Source organism: Gopherus flavomarginatus, chromosome 10 (genome assembly GCF_025201925.1).
Source record: "Gopherus flavomarginatus isolate rGopFla2 chromosome 10, rGopFla2.mat.asm, whole genome shotgun sequence".
NCBI classification, from domain to species: Eukaryota; Metazoa; Chordata; order Testudines; family Testudinidae; genus Gopherus; species Gopherus flavomarginatus.
Genome location: NC_066626.1, coordinates 35,587,820 through 35,607,930, shown reverse-complemented (window position 1 = coordinate 35,607,930; position 20,111 = coordinate 35,587,820). Strand labels below are relative to the sequence as shown.

The following is a 20,111-nucleotide window of genomic DNA, read 5'->3' as shown; positions in this document are numbered from 1 at the left end:
GAGCAGATTTAAGATGGAATGTCACCAAACTCAGCTTTCACTAGCCTTTGTTCTGAGCTTTGGATTAATTCAAACTCCAGCTCAAAATGAAACACAGGGTCCTGATCATGAAAATCCTTGACCCACTCAATTCCCATTGAAATCAAATGTCTCTCTTACCCACATTAATGATTTCCTATTTGGTGATTTCAATCTTTAGCTCTCAAAGAGCTCTAAGAAGAAGGGTAAGTATCTCTATCCCCATTTTATAGACAGGTAACTGAAAAATAACTTACCCCAGGTCACACAACAGGCCAGTGGCAGGAACAGGCCCCATCACTCAGAGCCTAGCACCCTATCTGCTGGCCCAAGGCTGCCCCCTTCTTTAGGAATGAACTCTAATATTTAGGGCCTGTTTCAATTCACCCTTTATACAGTGGAATATCAGTACTTTTAATGCATGTCTTATGCAGTCATATGTGAAGGAATTGCAATTAATCAGTTAATGTTTGTGCGGTTCTCAGATACCAAAGAGATGAGTGCCATAGAAAACACTATAAATAAATTAATTAAATAAATTCTTCCTGGCTCTGATTCAATAGTCTCTCTCTCTCTCTCTCTCTCTCTCTCACACACACACACACACACACACACACACACACACACACACACACACACACACACACACACACACACACACTGGGCCCTATTTTCTCTGCAGGTACACATGCACAAATTCACCAGACTTTAGTGGGAAGTGCACAGGGGCATTTTAGGATGGAAGATCTTAGGGTGGGGCCCATGTGTCTTGATGGTGAGAGATTTGTTGCACTATATTTTAATGTCACTTTATTTTAGAGCTCTATAATTATGTGGCATCAAAGGTCTCGCCCAATAGATAGTGCAGTCATTGGCAAATCATGCTTGAGGATTGACAACTTACTTTTTGACCACTAACAACATGCAAGTTGTGACAATAGAAAGGTAATTAAATCTTATGCAACAGGGCCTAAACCGATTGCAACTAGGTGTTAGGATGCAATTGACCTCCTATCCCATGCACAGCATTGCATAGTCTAACATAAATTATAGGAGGTATTTACTTTCTTTAGAAGTACTAAATTTAGGTCATTGATGGAGACAGCGTATACCATGTAAATTAACCAACAGCACTATGTAATAACAAGAAACACTCCATCATCACTTCTGACCCTAAACCAGTGTGCTATCATGAAACTTTTAAATTTTAAATTTAGAAATAATTATATCTAGAATTGCCAATTTTATGTATAATTATAAGGTACTCCTCAGTGATGTCATTTTGCTGTTATATTAATAATTTAACAACTTGTAGTTGGTATGAATGATTATTAATTAATTTCTAGTTGTACCCATAAACTACGAGGTGTTTTGCAAACATAAAAGAAGGTGAAGTTCCTGTCCCAAAGGCTTGCAATCTAAGGGACAGATTTTCAAAAGAGCCCATTATCACCTGTTGTTCTGAACAGGAGCTGTTGAGTGCTGAGCACTTCTGGAAATCTGACTAAAGCCCTTTTATGTTTAGAGAGTGTTGATCTCTTTGGCCTACAGGACAGACAAAGGCTAGAGAAACTTGTAAATCAGTGGAGTTATTCCTTATTTACAGTGGAAATACTTTTGAGATCAGAATACGGTTCACAATATTTACCCTGGAAAAAACAAGTTTTTGGTACTCCCTTTTCTCTAATTGAATCTTTTCCCTTTTATAGAAATAGATGAGAAGAGAAAGAACAACTCACAAGGAGAAGTAAGTTAGTTACATTTTTTAAATTGTGGGCTATTGTTTAACCACCATTTTGAAATATTTTAATTCTTGTTTTGCTGGTTTATACAATTGTTTATATTATCAGGCTTCCATAACTGACACAGCTTTTAATGGATGAAGCTTCTAGATCAGGGGTAGGCAACCTATGGCACGTGTGCCAAAGGCAGCACGCGAGTTGATTTTCAGTGGCACTCACACTGCCCGGGTCCTGGCCACCGGTCCGGGGGGCTCTGCATTTTAATTTAATTTTAAATGAAGCTTCTTAAACATTTTAAAAACCTTATTTACTTTATATACAACAATAGTTTAGTTGTATAATATAGACTAATAGAGAGAGATCTTCTAAAAAGGTTAAAATGTATTATTGGCACTTAAATTAGAGTGAATAAATGAAGACTCGGCACACCACTTCTGAAAGGTTGCCGACCCCTGTTCTAGATAAATGGCTTTGTACAAATACCTGTTGCTCCTTTAGTTCTGGTCAATTTCTCGATTAGTCTCTATTCAGGTTAATGAGCACAGCAAATGCCATTCAGTAGTGCAGGGGAGATTAGGGATTGCAAGCTTCCTTTCTAATTCTGTATCAGGGCCAGAACTAGTGCTCATTGAAATCAATTAATCTTTCCATTGACTTCAGTGGACGTTAGCTCAAGTATTAAGTTTGCAATGAAGTCTAAGGTTAGCTCCTCCAGTCCCATCTCTTTCTCCCCCAAATTCTCCCACCTCCCTTCGATCTCTTTCTCTTGTTCTGGTGTTTTAAGGAGGCAAGCGCTGCTTTAAATAGCAATAGGCAGTATTGTTTCAGACATAGATCCAAATACAGACTCCTGAAGCCTTGCTGTGGTGAGGAGCAATGGCATGTCACACGCAGAGCATCAAGAGCACTCTTTGAATACAACAAATGTTTTATTCATAAACAGCATCTTTCCATCCATTATGATATAATAGGATAATAGCATTGGCCATATTTATGTGAAAGTGTTTTTCCTAAGCACCAACTTAAATTGATGTCTGTTGAAAGACTAGATCTGTTAGAAAATACACTGACAGTGTACTAATCTCAAACACACAGAGAAATATAAAGAGGCCTTTCAAGTGACTACTTGAGAAAAAGATGAATTTCCATTGCATCACTATAATAAAATACAATAGGAAATTGATAAGATGAAAGAATAGTTCTCTTAGGCATTGTCTACCCAGTTTTTGTACCTCCATAATTGTTTTGGTCAGTGATGTGACATTTTATGAAACTAGATATACATTGCACAACTCCCAATATAGATGTAGTTATGCCATTTAAAGGGGGCTTATACCAGTATAGCTTAGTCCCTTTCCATAGATGGTTATAGACACTTTTATACCAGTATAATTACATCCACACAATAGCTTTAGCTATTCAGGTATAGTTACGCATTAGTTAGATACTGGTATAGTACAACTTTGAGTGTAGACAAGGCCTGAGTGTTGTACCAAACTTAAATGTGTCAGCAGAATTCCCTTACATCAAGCCTCACTAAAAGCATGTAATTTGAATGTTTAAACTATTTATTGTTTTAGGAGAGTTTCAATAAGAACTTAAGACCGGCCATACTGGGTCACACCAATGGTCCTTCTAGCCCAGTATCCTGTCTTCCAACAGTGGCCAATGCCAGATGATTCAGAGGGAATGAACAGAACAGGGCAATTGTTGAGTGATCCATCCCCTGTTGTCCAGTCCCAGCTTCTAGCAGTCAGAGGCTTAATGAAATCCAAAGCATGGGGTTGCATCCCTGATTATCTTGGCTGATAGCCATTGCGAGACCTATCCTCCATTAACTTATCTAATTATTTTTTTAATCCATTTATACTTTTATCCTTCACAACATCCCCTGGCAATGAGTTTGACTGTGCATTGTGTGAAGAAATACCTCCTTTTGTTTGTTTTAAACCTGCTGCCTAATAATTTCATTGAATGACCTCTGATTCTTGTGTTATGTGAAGGGGTAAATAATAATTCCTTATGCATTTTCTTCACACCATTCATGATTTTAGAGACTTCTTTCAGATTGCCCCTTAGTCGTCTCTTTTCCAAGATGAAGAGTCCCAATCTTTTAAATCTCTCCTCATACGGAAGTTCTTCCATACCCCTAATCATTTTTGTTGCCCTTCTCTGTACCTTTTCCAATTCTAATATATCTTTTTTGAGATGAGACAACCAGAATTGCACACAGTATTCAAGATGTGGGCATACCATGCATTTATATGGTGGTATTATCATATTTTCTGTTTTATTATCTATCCCTTTCTTAATGATTCCCAACATTGTGTTCACTTTTTTGATGGCCGCTGCACATTGAGTGGATGTTTTCAGAGAACTATCCAAAATGACTCCAAGATATTTTTTGAGTGGTAACAGCTAATTTGGACCCCATCATTTTGTATGTATAATTGGGATTATATTTTCCAATGTGCGTTACTTTGCATTTCTCAACACAGAATTTCATCTGCATTTTGTTGCCCAGTCACAATCTATTGGAAAAAAAGGTGTCTCATCAGTTTGTATGTGCACTTTTATGAATGTCAGTATTTCTTTAATTATTCTAGAATTGAACATGTGAACGTTACTTTTTTGGAGGCTTTTTTCTTTTGGATTATCACTTCTACTATTTATTTATTTACTTATTTATGTGGTTGTACTATGTCTTTTATTGAATTATGATGAAAATAAAGCTTTCATTCTTTCAGTTCATGTAAAGATATATTTCCCATATGGGTATCAATTTTATATGGAATGTAAGTTGTATAAGCTACTTTATTTTAATGCTGAAAAACACTTCTTTATATCCAGGCTTGTTTTAAAACAAAGTTAGGCCTATTTTGCTCAGGAACCAAAAGAACTGCACCTGAGGCCTTGTTTATACTACTGCAGTAAGTTGACCCAAGTTATGTGGCTTAGGCCGACTTACTGCAGTGTCTACACCAAAGGTGCTCTGCCATTGACTTCCCTTACTCTTCTCGCAGAGATGGAGTACTGGAGTTGACCAGAGAGTGCTCTGCCATTGATTTAGTGGGTCTTCACTAGACCTGCTAAATTGACATCCGCTGCATTGATTGCAGCAGTGCCAATCTACTGGTAAGTGTAGACAAGGCCTTAGACACAACTCTTTGTATCAAATCATGGCTTTTCATATAGGTAGGTGGCATCCCAGGAACTGGGATCTGATTCATACAACATACCTTCTTTATGAAGAACCCTTGCCATTGATACAGTTACCCTTGTGAATTCTGAGCAATTATACGGTGTAAAGGTGCTCTAGTTTGGGATATCAACACAGGCTACAAAGTCTGTAGATGTAGATGGGTATATATTCAGTTTCTGGGGGTTACTTCAGACCCATATAGACTATAGGGTTGGCTGCAATCAGGTGAAAGGGGAACAATATATATGCCACAAGGCAAGAAAAGTGTTCCTGGAATTGCAAATCTCCCAGTTTGTTTTCCAAGTAACATGGATATTTCTCTATCAGAAGTGCAAATGCCTTATTCAAGAGGGCATGCTACATGAAATATTACTGTAACATACAGGAAGCATATCCAGAATAACACACCACCATATTAGATAATAATTGTCTGGATTGTCTACCACTGACTGGAGCAGAACTAACAGGAACTCAGAGGGAAAACAGGGCTATGTGAACAATACAAGCCATGTTGGTAAAAGAGGCAATGTAGAAAGACTGCATAACTGATAACCAGCAGACTTGTTTCCCTCCACACACACACCCAAGAAATGGTCTGACATGGTTTGACACTTTCCTTCCATGTTTTTTTAACCTCTTTCTCTTATTCCTAGTCACAGAATGCCTCCCCTAAGCAGAGAAAGCAGAGTGTGTACACTCCTCCTGCCATCAAAGGTACTGTTCAGGTACTGTTTCTCGTTATGCTAATGCATGTTTTGTTTCTGCCCACTGGTTTTCCACCATCTCACTAAAATAAAAATCAACAACTAGATAAACAATGAGTACATTTGCCCATGGATAACTCAACCCAGGAATGATTGGTTGATTTAATTCTTATCTACCTGTGCATCTTATCTATGCATTTTCATACTTTGAATTAATTTCTCGCCACTTTTTCATCTTGAAGTATCCTAGCGGCACTGGTATAAAACAGTCATTGCTTCTCAACTTCTAAATGCTATCACCAGCCTGTGGTAACACATGCTTAGATCCAAATCGTTCAGACCAGTACTTATGCAGTTAGTCCCATTGCTTTGAATAGAACCACTTGCATGAGTAAGTGTTCACAGGATCTGGCTCATATAGCTCACTCATTCTTATTTAGAGCATTCCTTGGTGTTGTATCCTGCCTATTGGGCAGTTGCTAAAAGGATGGAAGGCCAAAGCTGCATTCCGATGATCTGATCCTATGAGGTATACAGCTCTTAGGCTGATATCATGAGGCACTGAGAATTCTCAGCATCTCCTGGGAAGGGTTTGGCCCAGATCCTTTAACGTATTTAGGTGCCTAACTCCCATTGATTTCAAATGAAGTTAACCCTAAAAACCTTTAAGGATCTGGTCCTTAGAGATTTTCAGAATTTGGACCTGAATATGAGCAACAGGAGTGGAAGTAGTGATCAGGACTAGTGAACTTAGCCATAGTTTCTGAAACGATGCTGAACAGTGTTTGTCCTTGGCCACATTTGCAGCTAAGTATGTTCAGAACAGGCTCACTTTCACCTTTGACTGACACTTATTGTCAGCACTGGGTCATTTTCATAGTGCAGGCAAGGGTCCATTCTTGCAAGGTAGAAAGTGTCTCCTGCCAACTGCTGAGTGTCCTCAGCTACTATTGCTTCTAATAAATGTAAGTGATCACATAGTAAAGAAGTAGAATTAGTGTAAGTTAGCACTATTTCCTATAAAGCTACTAAATAATTATGTCAAATATCAGAGGGGTAGCCGTGTTAGTCTGGATCTGTAAAAGCAGCAAAGAGTCCTGTGGCACCTTATAGACTAACAGATGTTTTGAAGCATGAGCTTTTGTGGGTGAATACCCACTTCGTCGGATGCATGACACATGCTTCGTTTCATGCATCCAACAAAGTGGGTATTCACCCATGAAAGCTCATGCTTCAAAACGTCTGTTAGTCTGTAAGGTGCCACAGGACTCTTTGCTAAATATTTATGAAATACCTCATACTATAGTATGGTAGTTTAACCTATAACCCAGGTACATATAACTTGTTACCTAATTTGAAATCTCCAGCTCTGCTCACAGTAGTAGCTATAATGATATTACCCATGTGCATGGGAATTATGTACCACGTCGGGGGTAATTATTTACTGCTCTAGGTTAAAATTTCATTTACTGGATATTAGAAATATATTGCTCTATCCAATTATATTGATTTTCTAAAAGAAACAGCCTTGGTATGGGAATAATGTCTATTAACCTCACATATTGTATTGCTGTACACTAAATTCAAACTAAATACTGTGTAAAAATGTTCTGGGTGTATGCAAAAATTCAGTTTCTGTATTTCCTTATGATGATCTTGGTTGTCATGGGCCCACAGCTTTAATATCATCTTGGGGTATCAGGTATGTTTAGAAACTAGAGTTGCTTACTCATTCTTTAGGATAGATATAGGAATGGCTAATTTCTATTGAGATCCTCACTGCAGAGTGACAGATTTTCTAGTTAAAAATTATATGATTTTCTCTGAGGTAGAAGAGCTCACAGCTGGGCTTAAATGGTTTGTAAATAAAACAAAGCAAAACACCGTACTGCCACAAAGTTATCCCTGAATACTACAGGCAGATTCTGCTCCCAGGTACAGCACCGTGAACCTGAACAACTTATCAGGTAAATGAATCACTTTAATGTGAACCAGGAACCTTTTAGTTTATGCACCCAATGTCCACACAGGGGAGTTACAGTGCAGCACTTTGGTGTGCACTGCTCTTTATTCCTGAATAGTCCAAACTGTGGGGCAGCATAGAATCATAGAACCCTGGGGATAGAAGGGACTGCAAGGGTCATCTAGTCTAACCTCCTCCCAAGATGCAGGATTTGTTGTGTCTGAACCATCCAAAGACAGATGGTTATCCAGCCTCCTTTTGAAAACCTCTGGTGAAGGCACTTCCATGACTTTCCTGTTCCATTGTCCTATTGTTCGTACAGTTAGAAACTTTTTCCTGAGATTTATTCAACATCTGCTGTGCTGTACTTTGAACCCACTGCCTCTTGTCCTGCCCTCTGTGGCAACAGTGAACAACTTTTCTCCATCTTTTTTATGGCAACCTTTCAAGTATTTGAATACTACTATCATGTTCCCCCTTAACCTCTTCTTTTCCAAACTCCTCTTTTCAAGTTCTTCAGCCTTTGCTCATATGGCAAAGCATCTTTGCTGCTTGCCTCTGCATTCTTTTCAGTTTCTTCACATCCTTTCTATATATTGGTGACCAAAATTAGCTGCGGCCTAACCAGCGCCAAGTAGAGTGGTACTAACACCTCCCATGACTTGCATGCTATGCCTGCCTCTATTAATGCAACCTAAAATTGCATTTACTTTTTTTTTTCAAGAGCATTGCACTGTTGACTCTTGTTGAGGTTGTGATCCACCACAACTCCCAGATCCTTCTCAGCAGTGCTGCTGCCGAGCCAGTTATCCCCCATTCTGTATTTGTGCATTTGGGTTTTTTCCCCTAAGTGAAGCATTTTACATTTGTCTTTATTGAATTTCATTTTATTGTCTACAGCCCAGCTCTCCAATTTATCAAGATCCCTTTGAATTTTAGCTCAATCGTCCAAAGTGTTTGCAACCTCCTTTCCCCTCCCCCCATCCCGTCCTCCTCCCCTCGCCCCTCAGAGCTTTGTGTCATTTGCAAATTTGATCAATATCTCTCTATTCCTATATCAAGGTCATTAATAAAGATGTTAAATAACACCAGACCCAAAACAGATCCCGGTGCAACCCCACTTGAGACCTCCCTCCAGTCTGATAGCATTCCATTGATAGTTATTTGTTTGTGGTTGTTTAACCAATTATGTATCCACATAATGGTAGTTCCACAGAGCCTGCATTTCTCCAGCTTACTTATCAGAATGTCATGTGTTTCAAAAGCCTTGCTAAGGTCCAAGTATATTAGGTCCACTGCATTCCCCCCACCCACCAAGGCAGTTACTCTGTCAAAGATGGAAACCAAGCTGATTTGCCATGATTTGTAAATCCATGCTGGCTGCTAATGATTACCCTTTCATCCTCCAGATATTTCCAAATAGAATGTTTTATACATTGCTCTAATAGCTTCCCAGCTATTGAGGTCATGCTGACTGGTCTTTACTTCCCCAACTCCTCCTTTCCCCCCTTTTGAAAAATGGGCACTCCATTAGCCCTTCTCCTTCCAGGACTTCTCCTGTCATCCATGAGTTTACAAATATTATTGCCGGTGGCTCTGAGATTTCTTCAGCTAATTCCTTCAGCACTCAGGTGAATAGTATCAGGCCCTGTTGACTTGAATTTGTTCAAATTAGTCATATAATCTCTGATGTATTGTTTTACTTATCCTGATCTGCATCCCTTCCTCTTTATTGCCTATGGTAACTTCGCTAGTGATCCGGTCACGTATTATTTCTTGTGAGAAGACTGAAGCAAAGTAGGCATTGAGCAGCTCTGCCTTCATATCATCTTCTGTTACCAGCTCATCTTCTCCATTGAGCAGCAGTCCAACACCATCAATGATCTTTTGTTTTGTCTGACATATTTGTAGAATCCCTTCTTGTTGTCTCCAACATTTATTGCCATCTGTAACTCATTCTTTGTCTTGGCTTTCCGGATTTTATCCCTACACGCTTGCGCTATTCCCGTGTATACTTCCTTGGTGACATGCCCCTCCTTCCATTTCCAGTATATATCCCTTTAGGTTTTTAGATAGCTAAAAAGCTCCTTATGCAGCCACATTGGCCTCCTGTGGCTCTTATCTTTCCTCTGCATAGGAATAGCTTGATGCTGCGCCTCTAATATTACATCTTTTAGGAACTGCCAGCCCCCTTGACTCCTTTTCTTCCTAACTGGTCTTTCCATGCCTACTATTTCTCTGAGTTGGTTGAAATGCACCTTTCTGAAGTCTAGTGTCCTTGTTCTGCTGTTTCATGTCCTCTTTTCCATAGGATCTTGAATTCCATCAGATCATGATCACTTCCTCCCAAGTTCCTGACCACCTTCAGATCTGCAACTAATTCATCTCTGTTGGTCAACACCAGGTCCAAAATGGATGACCCTCAGTTGTTTCCTCAACTTTCTGAATCAGAAAATTGTCCCCTACACAAACTGAGAACTTGCAGCACAAATTATGTTTTGCTTTAATAGACTTCCAACAGATATCAGAGAAGTTAAATTTCCCCATTAATACTAGCTTATGTGTGTTAGCTAATCTTGTTACCTGCTTGTGAATGCCCCATTCACTTCTTTTTCTTGATTTGGTGGTCTATAATAGACCCCCACCATAACATCGCTACTACTATTTTCTCTTTTTATCCTCACCTTAAAGCTCTCAGTAGGTCGGCCAGTCACTTCCTCTTGGATTTGAGAGCAAGTGTATGCATTCTTGACATACAGCATGATGCCTCCTCCTTTTCCTCCAGACATCCTTCTGGAACAAACTATATCCCTCAGTGCTGGTACTTCAATCATGGAAGGAGTCATATTAAGTCATAATTGTCTTCATATACCACGACTATTTTAATGTCTTGTTGCTTGTCTTCTTGCCTCTTTAATGCAGTTGTGGTTTCTAGTTCCTTTTCCAGAATTTAGCCCCTTCCCTTTGACTTCATTACTTGAGCCTAGATGCACATTGGATGAATTTTTGTCACCATCATCCATAAGACCTAGTTTATAGCTCTTCACGTTAGCTAGATGATGTCCAAAGATGCCATTCCCAGTATTTGATAGATGGAGCCCATCCCAGCACAGTAATCCTCTTTCCTGGAACATCAGCTCATTGTTGAAGACACCAAAGCCCTCTCGCCAATGCCACCTGTGTAGTCATACTTTTACTTTCATGATTTAATAGTCCCTACCCAGGCCTTTTCCTTCAACACGGAGCATGGATGAGAATACCACTTGTGCCCCAAATTCTCCTTCTTTTCAGAACCATGTAATCTATAGTGATCCGCTCAAGGTCATTCTTGGCAGTATTGTTGGTGCTCCTGGGGATAAGTAGGAAGTGGTAGTGGCATGAGGGCTTGATGAGTCTTGGCAGACTCTCCATCACATTCTGAATTCTAGCTCCAAGCAAGCAGCACACTTCGCAGAATTCCTGGTCCAGATGGCAGATTGATGACTCTGTCCCCTTTAGGGGACACCCTCTTGGGAGTGGTGGTCGTGGAACTCCCATTCCTAGGACAACGCATCCTATGCCATCCGGTTGACAGTCTCCTTCTGATCCCTAGCCTCAGATGACTCTTCCAAGGCACTCTCAGCAGTAGTACCTGTGCAGAGAGCCTGAATGCAGGTGCTTACCTCTATCTGTGTTGGAGGTATACTGATTCTCTTCTTCCTTCTCCTGGAGGTCATGCGCTGCCAATTTTATTCCTTGTTCTTCAGTTCCCTCTGCACTGCCCTCTCTGATTTTTTGGCACGCTCTACCCAGAGTACCAAATCCTGACATCTGCCCAGGAAGTCTTCATTTTCTCTCATGCAATGCACAGTCAAGACTTGAACCTCCAGTCCTTTAACCTTTCTTCCAGTACAGAGACCAGCTTGCACTTTGTACAGACCCAGTCACTTCTGTTCTCCAGGAGAAAGACAAACATGGCACATCTTGTGCAGGTCACAACAGCTAAGCCCTCACTATCCATATTTTCTTCCTTATAATGTATCAAGAGCCTGATCAGACAATATATTTACTGTTCCCAGAAGCCTGAAGGCAAAAACTCTCTGAGCACTCTCCCTACGTGACCTCCCAGGCAAACTCTCTCTGTTTACTTCTTCTCTGTTGGCTGCTCAGTAGGTTCACCACTGGCTGCCTTTTTATAAGGCTGCTGGCTCAAAGCAGTTGCCCCCGCTCAAAGCGTCCCCTGTTTCACACTTTAGTCAACCACTCAAAGCCCATGTAGCCCAGATTACTCAAGATTTACAATGGTGTATTTGATGACAAAATATGACCCAACTGGCTTAATATTTGCCACTAATAGGAAAACTCATATGACACAAATCCATTGATGTCTTCCTCTGTTCATTTGTTATGATAACTTGCATGTTATTTAGTATAGGCAAAGGGACTAAAAAGCAAAGTATAATAAAAATAGACATTGAAATACATAGGTCTACAAAAGGCAGAATTCTGTAAAGAGCTAGGAATAATTAAATCGTTCTGTTTTAGTAGCTGTTAAAGATCCTTTTTAGCAATGTGTTGATAATAGGGCCCATAACTATAAATTACTCTCAAAACATTTGCACGTTTTGCTTTCCACTGGGCCCAGTTTATTAATTTGTTCTCCAATTGGCTTAGAAAGTCTACTTCACAATGCAAAAGAGAATGAGATTTTTGGATGCCGGACTACCCACAAAAGGCCTCTGGACACTGTCTGCTCTATATCTTCTATTGCTATTATTAATGAATAATCTTGGGAGATGGGACAGGAATACATTCTGTCCCTTCACTTCCGAGATGAGTAATAAATCTCAGTTCCTGTCCCCAAGCCTTAAAATAGCACTACTACTGGAAAAGAGCAATAAACGCTACCATTTGCTATATTGCACTGGAGTTTTAACATTGACTTCTCAGATAACCCCAAGCCCACAATAATTATGCAACCATATGAGTGCAAAGCCTGGAAGCACAGAGCAGCCGTAGACACTGAGGCACTGTGGGAAAGACATATTGTAATGGAGGGTACGATTTATCTTGTGTCTTCAATAGAAAAGTGTCCTAAAGAAACAACAGAGAGAACCCAAGAAGATTTACACTTATGTCTGACTCAAGACCTCTAACTTGTTTCCTTGGGCTATTTTTATTTTGCAAACCCCTCATTGTATCGCTAGCAAGTTTCTTGAAATGAATATGAAATTCCAAGACAGAGAGCGATTACTGATGTACTGATTTCATGAAATTTAATGGAGTGGGCATTTAGGGCTGCAGTTGAAGGGAGAGAAAACAAGAGTAAAGTAAGCTGAGACAAGATGGATGAGGTAGTATCTTTTACTGGACCCACATCAGTTGGTGAGGGAGAGACAAGTTTTCAAACCACATATAGCTCTTCTTCAGGTCTGGGAAAGATACTCCAAGTGCCACAGCTAAATGCAAAATGGAAAAGATTGTTTAGCGGACGTAGTTAGCACATATTCTTAGAGACCATTCAAGATAGAATTGCCTGTTAACACCTCTGAAGTTGTAGGACAAAAAGTGGGGTTAGTGGGTTACAGATTGTAGTAATAAACCATAAATCCAGTCAGGACCGGCACTAGGGTTTTGAGCGCCCTAGGCGGACGGGAATTTCGCCGCGCTGCACGCTGGTCCCGCGGCTCCGGTGGAGCTGCCGCAATGGTGCCTGTGGAGGGTCCGCTGGTCTGCGGCTCCAGTGGAGCTGCCGCAGTCGTGCCTGCGGGAGGTCCACCGGAGCCGCGTGAGCAGCCGACTGTCCGCAGGCACGACTGCGGCAGCTCCACCAGACCCGCGGACCAGCGGACCCTCCACAGGCACCACTGAGGCAGCTCCACAGGAGCCGCCTGCCGCCCCCTCTGGCAAAATGGCACCCACCAATTGTTCTGGCGACCTAGGCGATTGCCTAGGCTGCCTAAATGGTAGCGCTGGCCCTGAATCCAGTGTCTCTGTTCAGTCCATGATTGTCAGTGTCTAGTGGAGTTATTAATTTAAGCTTCCAGGCTTGTCTTTTGAAAGTATTCGGCAGGTTTCCTTTAAGGATAAGGACTGATAGGTCAGACACTGAGTGATAGCTTTGTGAAAAGACCAACAGAAATTGGTCTAATAAAAGATATTACCTCACCTACCTTGTCTCTCTAACATCCTGGGCCTGCCATGGCTACAAGTACACTGCATACAGTAAATTAAGTTGTCCTTTGTGATACCAAATTAAAACATATTATTAATTTATTAGATTAAAAAGATGGGAAGCAATAGGTACCACAGGCAGCAGTAACTTGTGATCAATAGGTCATGCAGCACCCTGGTTAAACTATAGCAGAAGTTTTAGGGGCCCACAGGGCCCACCTATCAGCGTTGATATGTTGGGATCATCATGAACTACATCCAGATGATGACAGTTAAGTGGGGGCCTCATTTGCTCCCTGCAGCAGGTACCTAAACTGGACTACACAGCTTTTTCAGGATGGCTTCCACGGATTTTTTCTCTGTCTGGTTATTGGCTCCACTGTACCCACTGTAGTTTGTAAATTGCAACACGCCGGTTTGTGAGTTGTGACAAATTCCAAAATCATATGATGGTACAACTGACAGGTTCATTATTTGCAAATATTTGTGTATATTTTGGCTTCTTCTAGATATTTTTTCTTATATGAAAGAGCATCAAAGAGCTCCTAGGGTAGGAAATAGCTGACTCATCCTAGGTTGCGGGCTTTGTTTTTTGCTTTTTACTGGAATGCAGTATGATGGAAAAATTAATGTGAGTGCTATTGATTTAAGAAGATATCTGCAGAGTGAATCAGACAGCAGACCAGATAACAGTTCCGTACACTATTCTTGTTAGTATTATATTACTGTGCTTAATGGATGTCAAGAGTCATTTTCCATTTTACTGTCGAAAATGTCTCTCTTTTTTTCGCCTCTCTCTTGACGGTTGCTAATTCAATGCTAATATTCCTGTTGCACCAAATTGTGTTTTACCTGAATATTTTCAGCCTGTTATAGTTTTACTTTATCTCATCACATCATTCTTTTGATATATCCACCACTTCCCCTTCCTAGCTCATAACACTACCAATAATGAATAATATACTGCAAACAGGGAAGGGGTCTTTTTTTTTCTAATTTCAAACCCACTCATAGCATGAGCTAAATCCTCAGCTGACGTAAATCAACATAGCTCCCTTGACTTCATAAGACCTGTATGGATTTATACCTGATAAGGATCTGGTCCTCTGTGTTCAAAAGTCCACTGATTTTTTATTTATTATTATTATTATTTACTGATTTATTTATTTATTAAATGTATTTGCCCAACTCCACTTACAGTCCTGCCTATCTCCCCCAACCAGCACCCTCCCACACACACCACACACACTCCTGGGGCCTCTTCTCCTGACTCTGCACGCCGCTCCCACTCTCTACACTCACATACACACCAGTCCTGATTCCCCCCACATCTACTCCCTTCATTCTTGAACCCTGTCTGCTCACATCCGCAGGTTTTCATCTTCCTGTGACGAACAGGATACTGGCAGCCAGAGAGAGGATTCTGGACTAAGTGGACCATAGGTCTGACCCAATATGGCAAAGTCACTGGGTGGCTGGCCCTTAAGAAGAGATGAGTCTCAGCCCCACCTGTGACATCACCAACTTTCTTTGCCAGGTAGGAAAAGGCAGATGGTCATGTGACCCAATCAGGCCTCTGGGATAGATAATAGATATGCCTGGGAGAGACTTTGGATGAAGCAGAGGACAGAGCTGGAGGAGCTTCAGGAAGTAGGAAGGCAAGGGACACACTAGAGGAGACAGGTCAGGGAAGGGAGGATTGAGGTGGGGTGACCTGACCTCCAACCTGTGGAGGAAGGCTGGAAGATCACATGCCAGCAGAGAAGCCCTCAAGCAATGGATTTTATTATGAAGGTTTTGTTCTGAGTTTTGTTTCTTAAAAGACTGTGTTGCCAGTCTGGTTGGAACTGGTGGAGGGCAATTTAAAGGGATTAAGGAGAAATTGAGCGCAAGCTGTGTGTAATTATTTAGCCAAGAAGGAAGGGATTGGGTCTTCCACCAGAAATGTGTGTAATGACTCAATAAATTAGACCCTGGGTATCTTGTTTAAATACTTTGGATTGTAGATAGTCTCTGGGAGACCTAAGAGAGTGATGAGGATAGTGTGCCTGCAGAGATACCTCGTGCCATGAGTGGTGCTCTGGAGATGATGACTGTACTACAAGTAACCATGGGCCAGATGTTTAATAGTATTTAGGGGCCTAGCTCCTATTGAAATGTCCTTGTTTGGGTCTTGTTGGTCCCACTGAATGACCCAATATTACTTGGGTCCTGCTCCCCATATCTGCCAATCTACCCTTTTCCCTGTAGGATCTCACAGTCTAACAAAGCAAGGAAGGATCTTCATTTCCCTTCATCATGGGCTCAGGGTCCAAAGGGAGAGGAGAAGTATTGTTCTCCACCCCTTCCTGCCTCTCTAAATCCAAATCAGGGAGAGCTAAAGTGATCCAGGAGCTATATTGGGAGATCTAAATTTGCCCTTCCCAGGAAAGGGAAGCAAGTGGGAATGTGAGTCTTTAGGGTGTCTTCATGCTTCTGCCTGTGGGCAGAGGAAAGGGGGCCATTGGGAACCACATGGGACATTCTTCCTCCTCCTCTTGATCCCACAGAGGAGAAGTCGTAGGTGGTAATGGTGTTCCCATATGGGTAGGGACTTCTGTGGGAAGAGACTTTAAGCTGCCAGCGCAGATGGCAGACTGCACTTACCCATGCAGTAATGCTCCCTCGGTGCATCTTACCAATGTAGAATGAAAAGAGCACATCTACAGTCTTAGGGCTGCTATGTGTGACTGCTCATCCCCACACCTGCCTCTGCACCTAGCTAGGCTTCCCTTTATCGAGAGAAATGGGTGTGGCTTTGTACGAGTCACCCCCAAAAGGAAACCTGGGTTTAAATGCCAGGAAACATTGTGTGAAGTGTTCGCAAAACCCAGACTTGCCGGAGTTCACCTATCTCTACGTTGTCTACAGTTTATCATTATCAGTACTACCAGCCGTTTAAACACCAAGAAGCCCTTCCATTCTACAAGAACCCAAAGCACTTTACAGACTTCACCATCGATGGGTCAAATTATGGCTACCCTGTGTGGATATGCTAACGGGGCAGAGCAATAGGAATTCTTCATTTGCTCTGATGCTCCTGCCCGGGAAGCTACCATAGGATCTGATCCAAAAGCAATTGAAGTCAATGCAAAAATTCCCACTGACTTCTGAGGGCTTTGGCTCAAGCCTGTAGAGTGGCTCTTTTTGTTTGCTGAATCAGCATTGCCATTAGCCATCAACAACCCAAAATTAATCTCTTTACTCAGAGTCAGAAGGTGACTTTGGCTCCATTGTCCCTCTTTGAATTTTATGGCAGCTCAGGTTTTATTCCTCTATACACAGCACTGGTTAGTGTGACAAGGTTTTCATGGCTTCATTAAAAACTCCAGGAAAATAGCTGATTTTATTACCCCTTGTAATGTATTTTTGGTCTGCTTAGGAATAAAGGTATGTTCTAGAGATGGACCCAAGCGACTAAGTTTGGAACTGGATTGACTCTGAACTTTCTCAAAGCCCTGGGATGTTTAGAGATAGGATTTTGGTTTGGCCTATTATAGAGCTAGGATCCCTTTGTGAAGTCTGGTATGAGAGCCATATTTGAACTCTCTCAGTTCAAGCGGTGTTCAGCAGAGCTGGTTGAAAACTTTTAGTGTAAACAATTCTCCATAAGAAAATGCAGTTTTGATTAAACCCAAAATACCTGTGAAATTGTACTGATTTTTGACAAAATCTCATTTTGAAAAAAATAATCTGAAACATGTCAAAACACAACTGTTTAGCAAGTTGGAAATGGAAACTTCTCCATTTCAAAATGGCTTTGTTAAAAAATTCACCTTATATATAAACTTTAAAAAGGGTTGAAATTAAAACACAGTATTTTGAATTTACTGATTAGAAACAATTTTCCCTTTTGAATTTCTCTGCAAAATTTTTCAAAATTTTGGCTTTGTCCCGATTCAGGATTTTTGTCCCGAATCAGGATTTTAAAAAAAATTTTGAAATTTTCCAGAGGACAGAAAATCTGTTTTCCATCAAGTTCTAGTGTTCAGATACAGGGATTTGATGCATGAACAGCTCTGGCATTTACAGTGATGGTTGATTGAGCTCATTTTGTGAAATTCCTGCTTGCTCTTTCCTCTAAAGGAAACAACATGCAGCATAAATCATTAAAAGCATGATGTCCCTCCTGAAATATGTTATTTATTAGAAGCAATTAATACAATATGTGGCCACGAGCCAAATCTGGAATCCCTTAGGCCAACTGGAAGGTGTCTGATGCATCTCATTACTTTGTGACTGCAGGTTAAGAAGTTATGTGGATGTGGCCTGGAGATTTTAATGCTTATTGCGAGCATGTTGAACACTGAATTCAGGGAGCCCTTGAGAATCGCCAGGCTTAGGGTTCCCTGCAGCTTCAGTCACATAAATCTCAGGTTAGACTTAGCCAGACTGTCAGAAGCATGAAACATGCCTCAGGACATGAGGAACAGCCAATATCCATGGAACACTGTATATTGTTTAAGTATAGGCTTCATATGCTAGCAAACACTCTGAACTATACAGGTCCAACCCTAGTTAAATAAATTAGGTCAACAGCAAGAAACATTGCATTATATTACAAAGGAAAATACAATGTTTTTGCCAGTGTCATACAGCCCTGGCAGAGGTCCTCCCAGCTGCACACTCAGAAGGCTGCTGCATTGGGGTCCCACACTAGCCATCCTGGGTCCATGTGCCCTTAAGCTTCCCTTGCACTGAATAGGCTGCAACACTGGTTCTTTCTTGGGCCTCTCATGCATGTTTCCTGGGCCCAGGGCCCCTGTCTGCCACCTCTTGATGGAAATGGGGTCCAGTGCCCCAGCTGCCAAGACCCCTGGCCAGGACCAGTACTGACCCCCTAGACTCCCTAATTGCTTAAGCACTCCCTTTCCCACAACATCAACATTGTGGATACTCAGGTTTACACTTACCTCTTCAGCGACGCACAATACTGATCACAGATACACAGACTTCGCAAGGGTTCCAAAAAACAATCACACTTTCTCTTTAGTATCAGAGGGGTAGCCTTATTAGTCTGCATCTGTAAAAAGCAACAAAGAGTCCTGTGGCACCTTAAAGACTAACCGATGTATTGGAGCATAAGTTTTTGTGGGTGAATATCCACTTCACATGCATCTGACGAAGTGGGTACTCACCCACGAAGGCTTATGCTCCAATACATCTGTTAGTCTTTAAGGTGCCACAGAACTCTTTGCTGCTTTTTACTTTCTCTTTAGCAGCACAAGAAATGAACAGATGCAGACAAAACAAGAAAACACCACTATGTATTACCCCACCCCAGTTTCCTTATACTTGGAACATTCTCTGGGCTTAGGTCAGTGTCCTCTAGGAGTATAGCATCACCCACTCCTGCACATCTTGTCTTCTAAATCATGGAGTCTCTCCTTCCTGTGCAGCCAGTTCCCTTCTTCCTAAGATGGTCCTCTGTTTAACAAGACCCTTCTGCTGTGAAAGCCTGACTCTCTGTTCCTCTCCCCTGCTCAAGCTTCCTATGTGTCTGTGAGTTCCCTCTTCAGCTTCTGAGCATTTGTGTTGTAAAGGGCTGTACCAACACCTGGTTTCTTTGTTTCTCTTCTGGGAAATTCCACAGCTCATAGCCTGGTGCTGAGACCTGGGAGAAAACTGTCTTTACCCCTAGACTTCAGCCATCCCATTTTTCTGTATGGGCCAGGTCTAGTCACTTATCATTAGCCCTTAACAACTGTCTTTTCAAAGGTAGATGCACCAGCATCACTCCTTGCTCCTTAGCACAAGAAATATGAAGTAAGAATACAGTAAAAATCATCACAAGAGCTTAAATATGCAGAGTTCATAATATCATTAATTGTACGTAGACCAATTGCCCAAGTCATCACAGCCTGTAGTTCCCTGGAGGCAACATTTCTGCATTATATACTAGAATAAGTTTAATTAGAGGGCGAGGATGATAATAGCATCCGTGCTACTTCCTCAGAGAGAGTTGGGGAGAAGGAGATGCTCCAGTCACTGAAGAGCCTTGAAGGGTGGGGGGAAAACATTCCACAAAGAGCTCATCTGCACTTGGGCTGAATTCTGGGATGTTCCTGAAGATGAGCGAGGGTCCATCAGTCTGCACAAATCTAGGTTGGTGCTGTTTGTGCAGCTCCTTTCTCCCCCATCTCTAAAATGGAAATGATTGATGACCCATAATTAGTATTGATGTTGTGAATGTAGCCCAGCAGGAGGACAGGTCAAGGAGAGACTGTGCAGCACTTTCCGAGCACACACATACTGATCTATTAGCTTCTCAGTGGGCAGTGCTTGGCCTT

The 20,111-nt window shown here is 41.4% G+C and overlaps 1 protein-coding gene across 4 annotated transcripts in view; it reads left to right on the top strand.

Moving 5' to 3' along the window:
- Positions 1-20,111, top strand: part of PPP1R1C (protein phosphatase 1 regulatory inhibitor subunit 1C) — an 86,628-nt gene that overhangs the window by 33,198 nt on the left and 33,319 nt on the right. For 2 of the 4 annotated variants that reach the window (XR_007768340.1, XM_050916452.1), the window contains exons 3-4: positions 1,728-1,765; positions 5,616-5,687. Coding sequence is in view for 3 of the 4 variants with exons in the window: in XM_050916452.1 (XP_050772409.1) it covers positions 1,728-1,765; positions 5,616-5,687 (110 nt within the window). In the remaining variant the exon portion in view is untranslated. The remainder of the gene's footprint in view (positions 1-1,727; positions 1,766-5,615; positions 5,688-20,111) is intronic. The other 2 variants (XM_050916451.1, XM_050916450.1) reach the window with 1 other exon arrangement.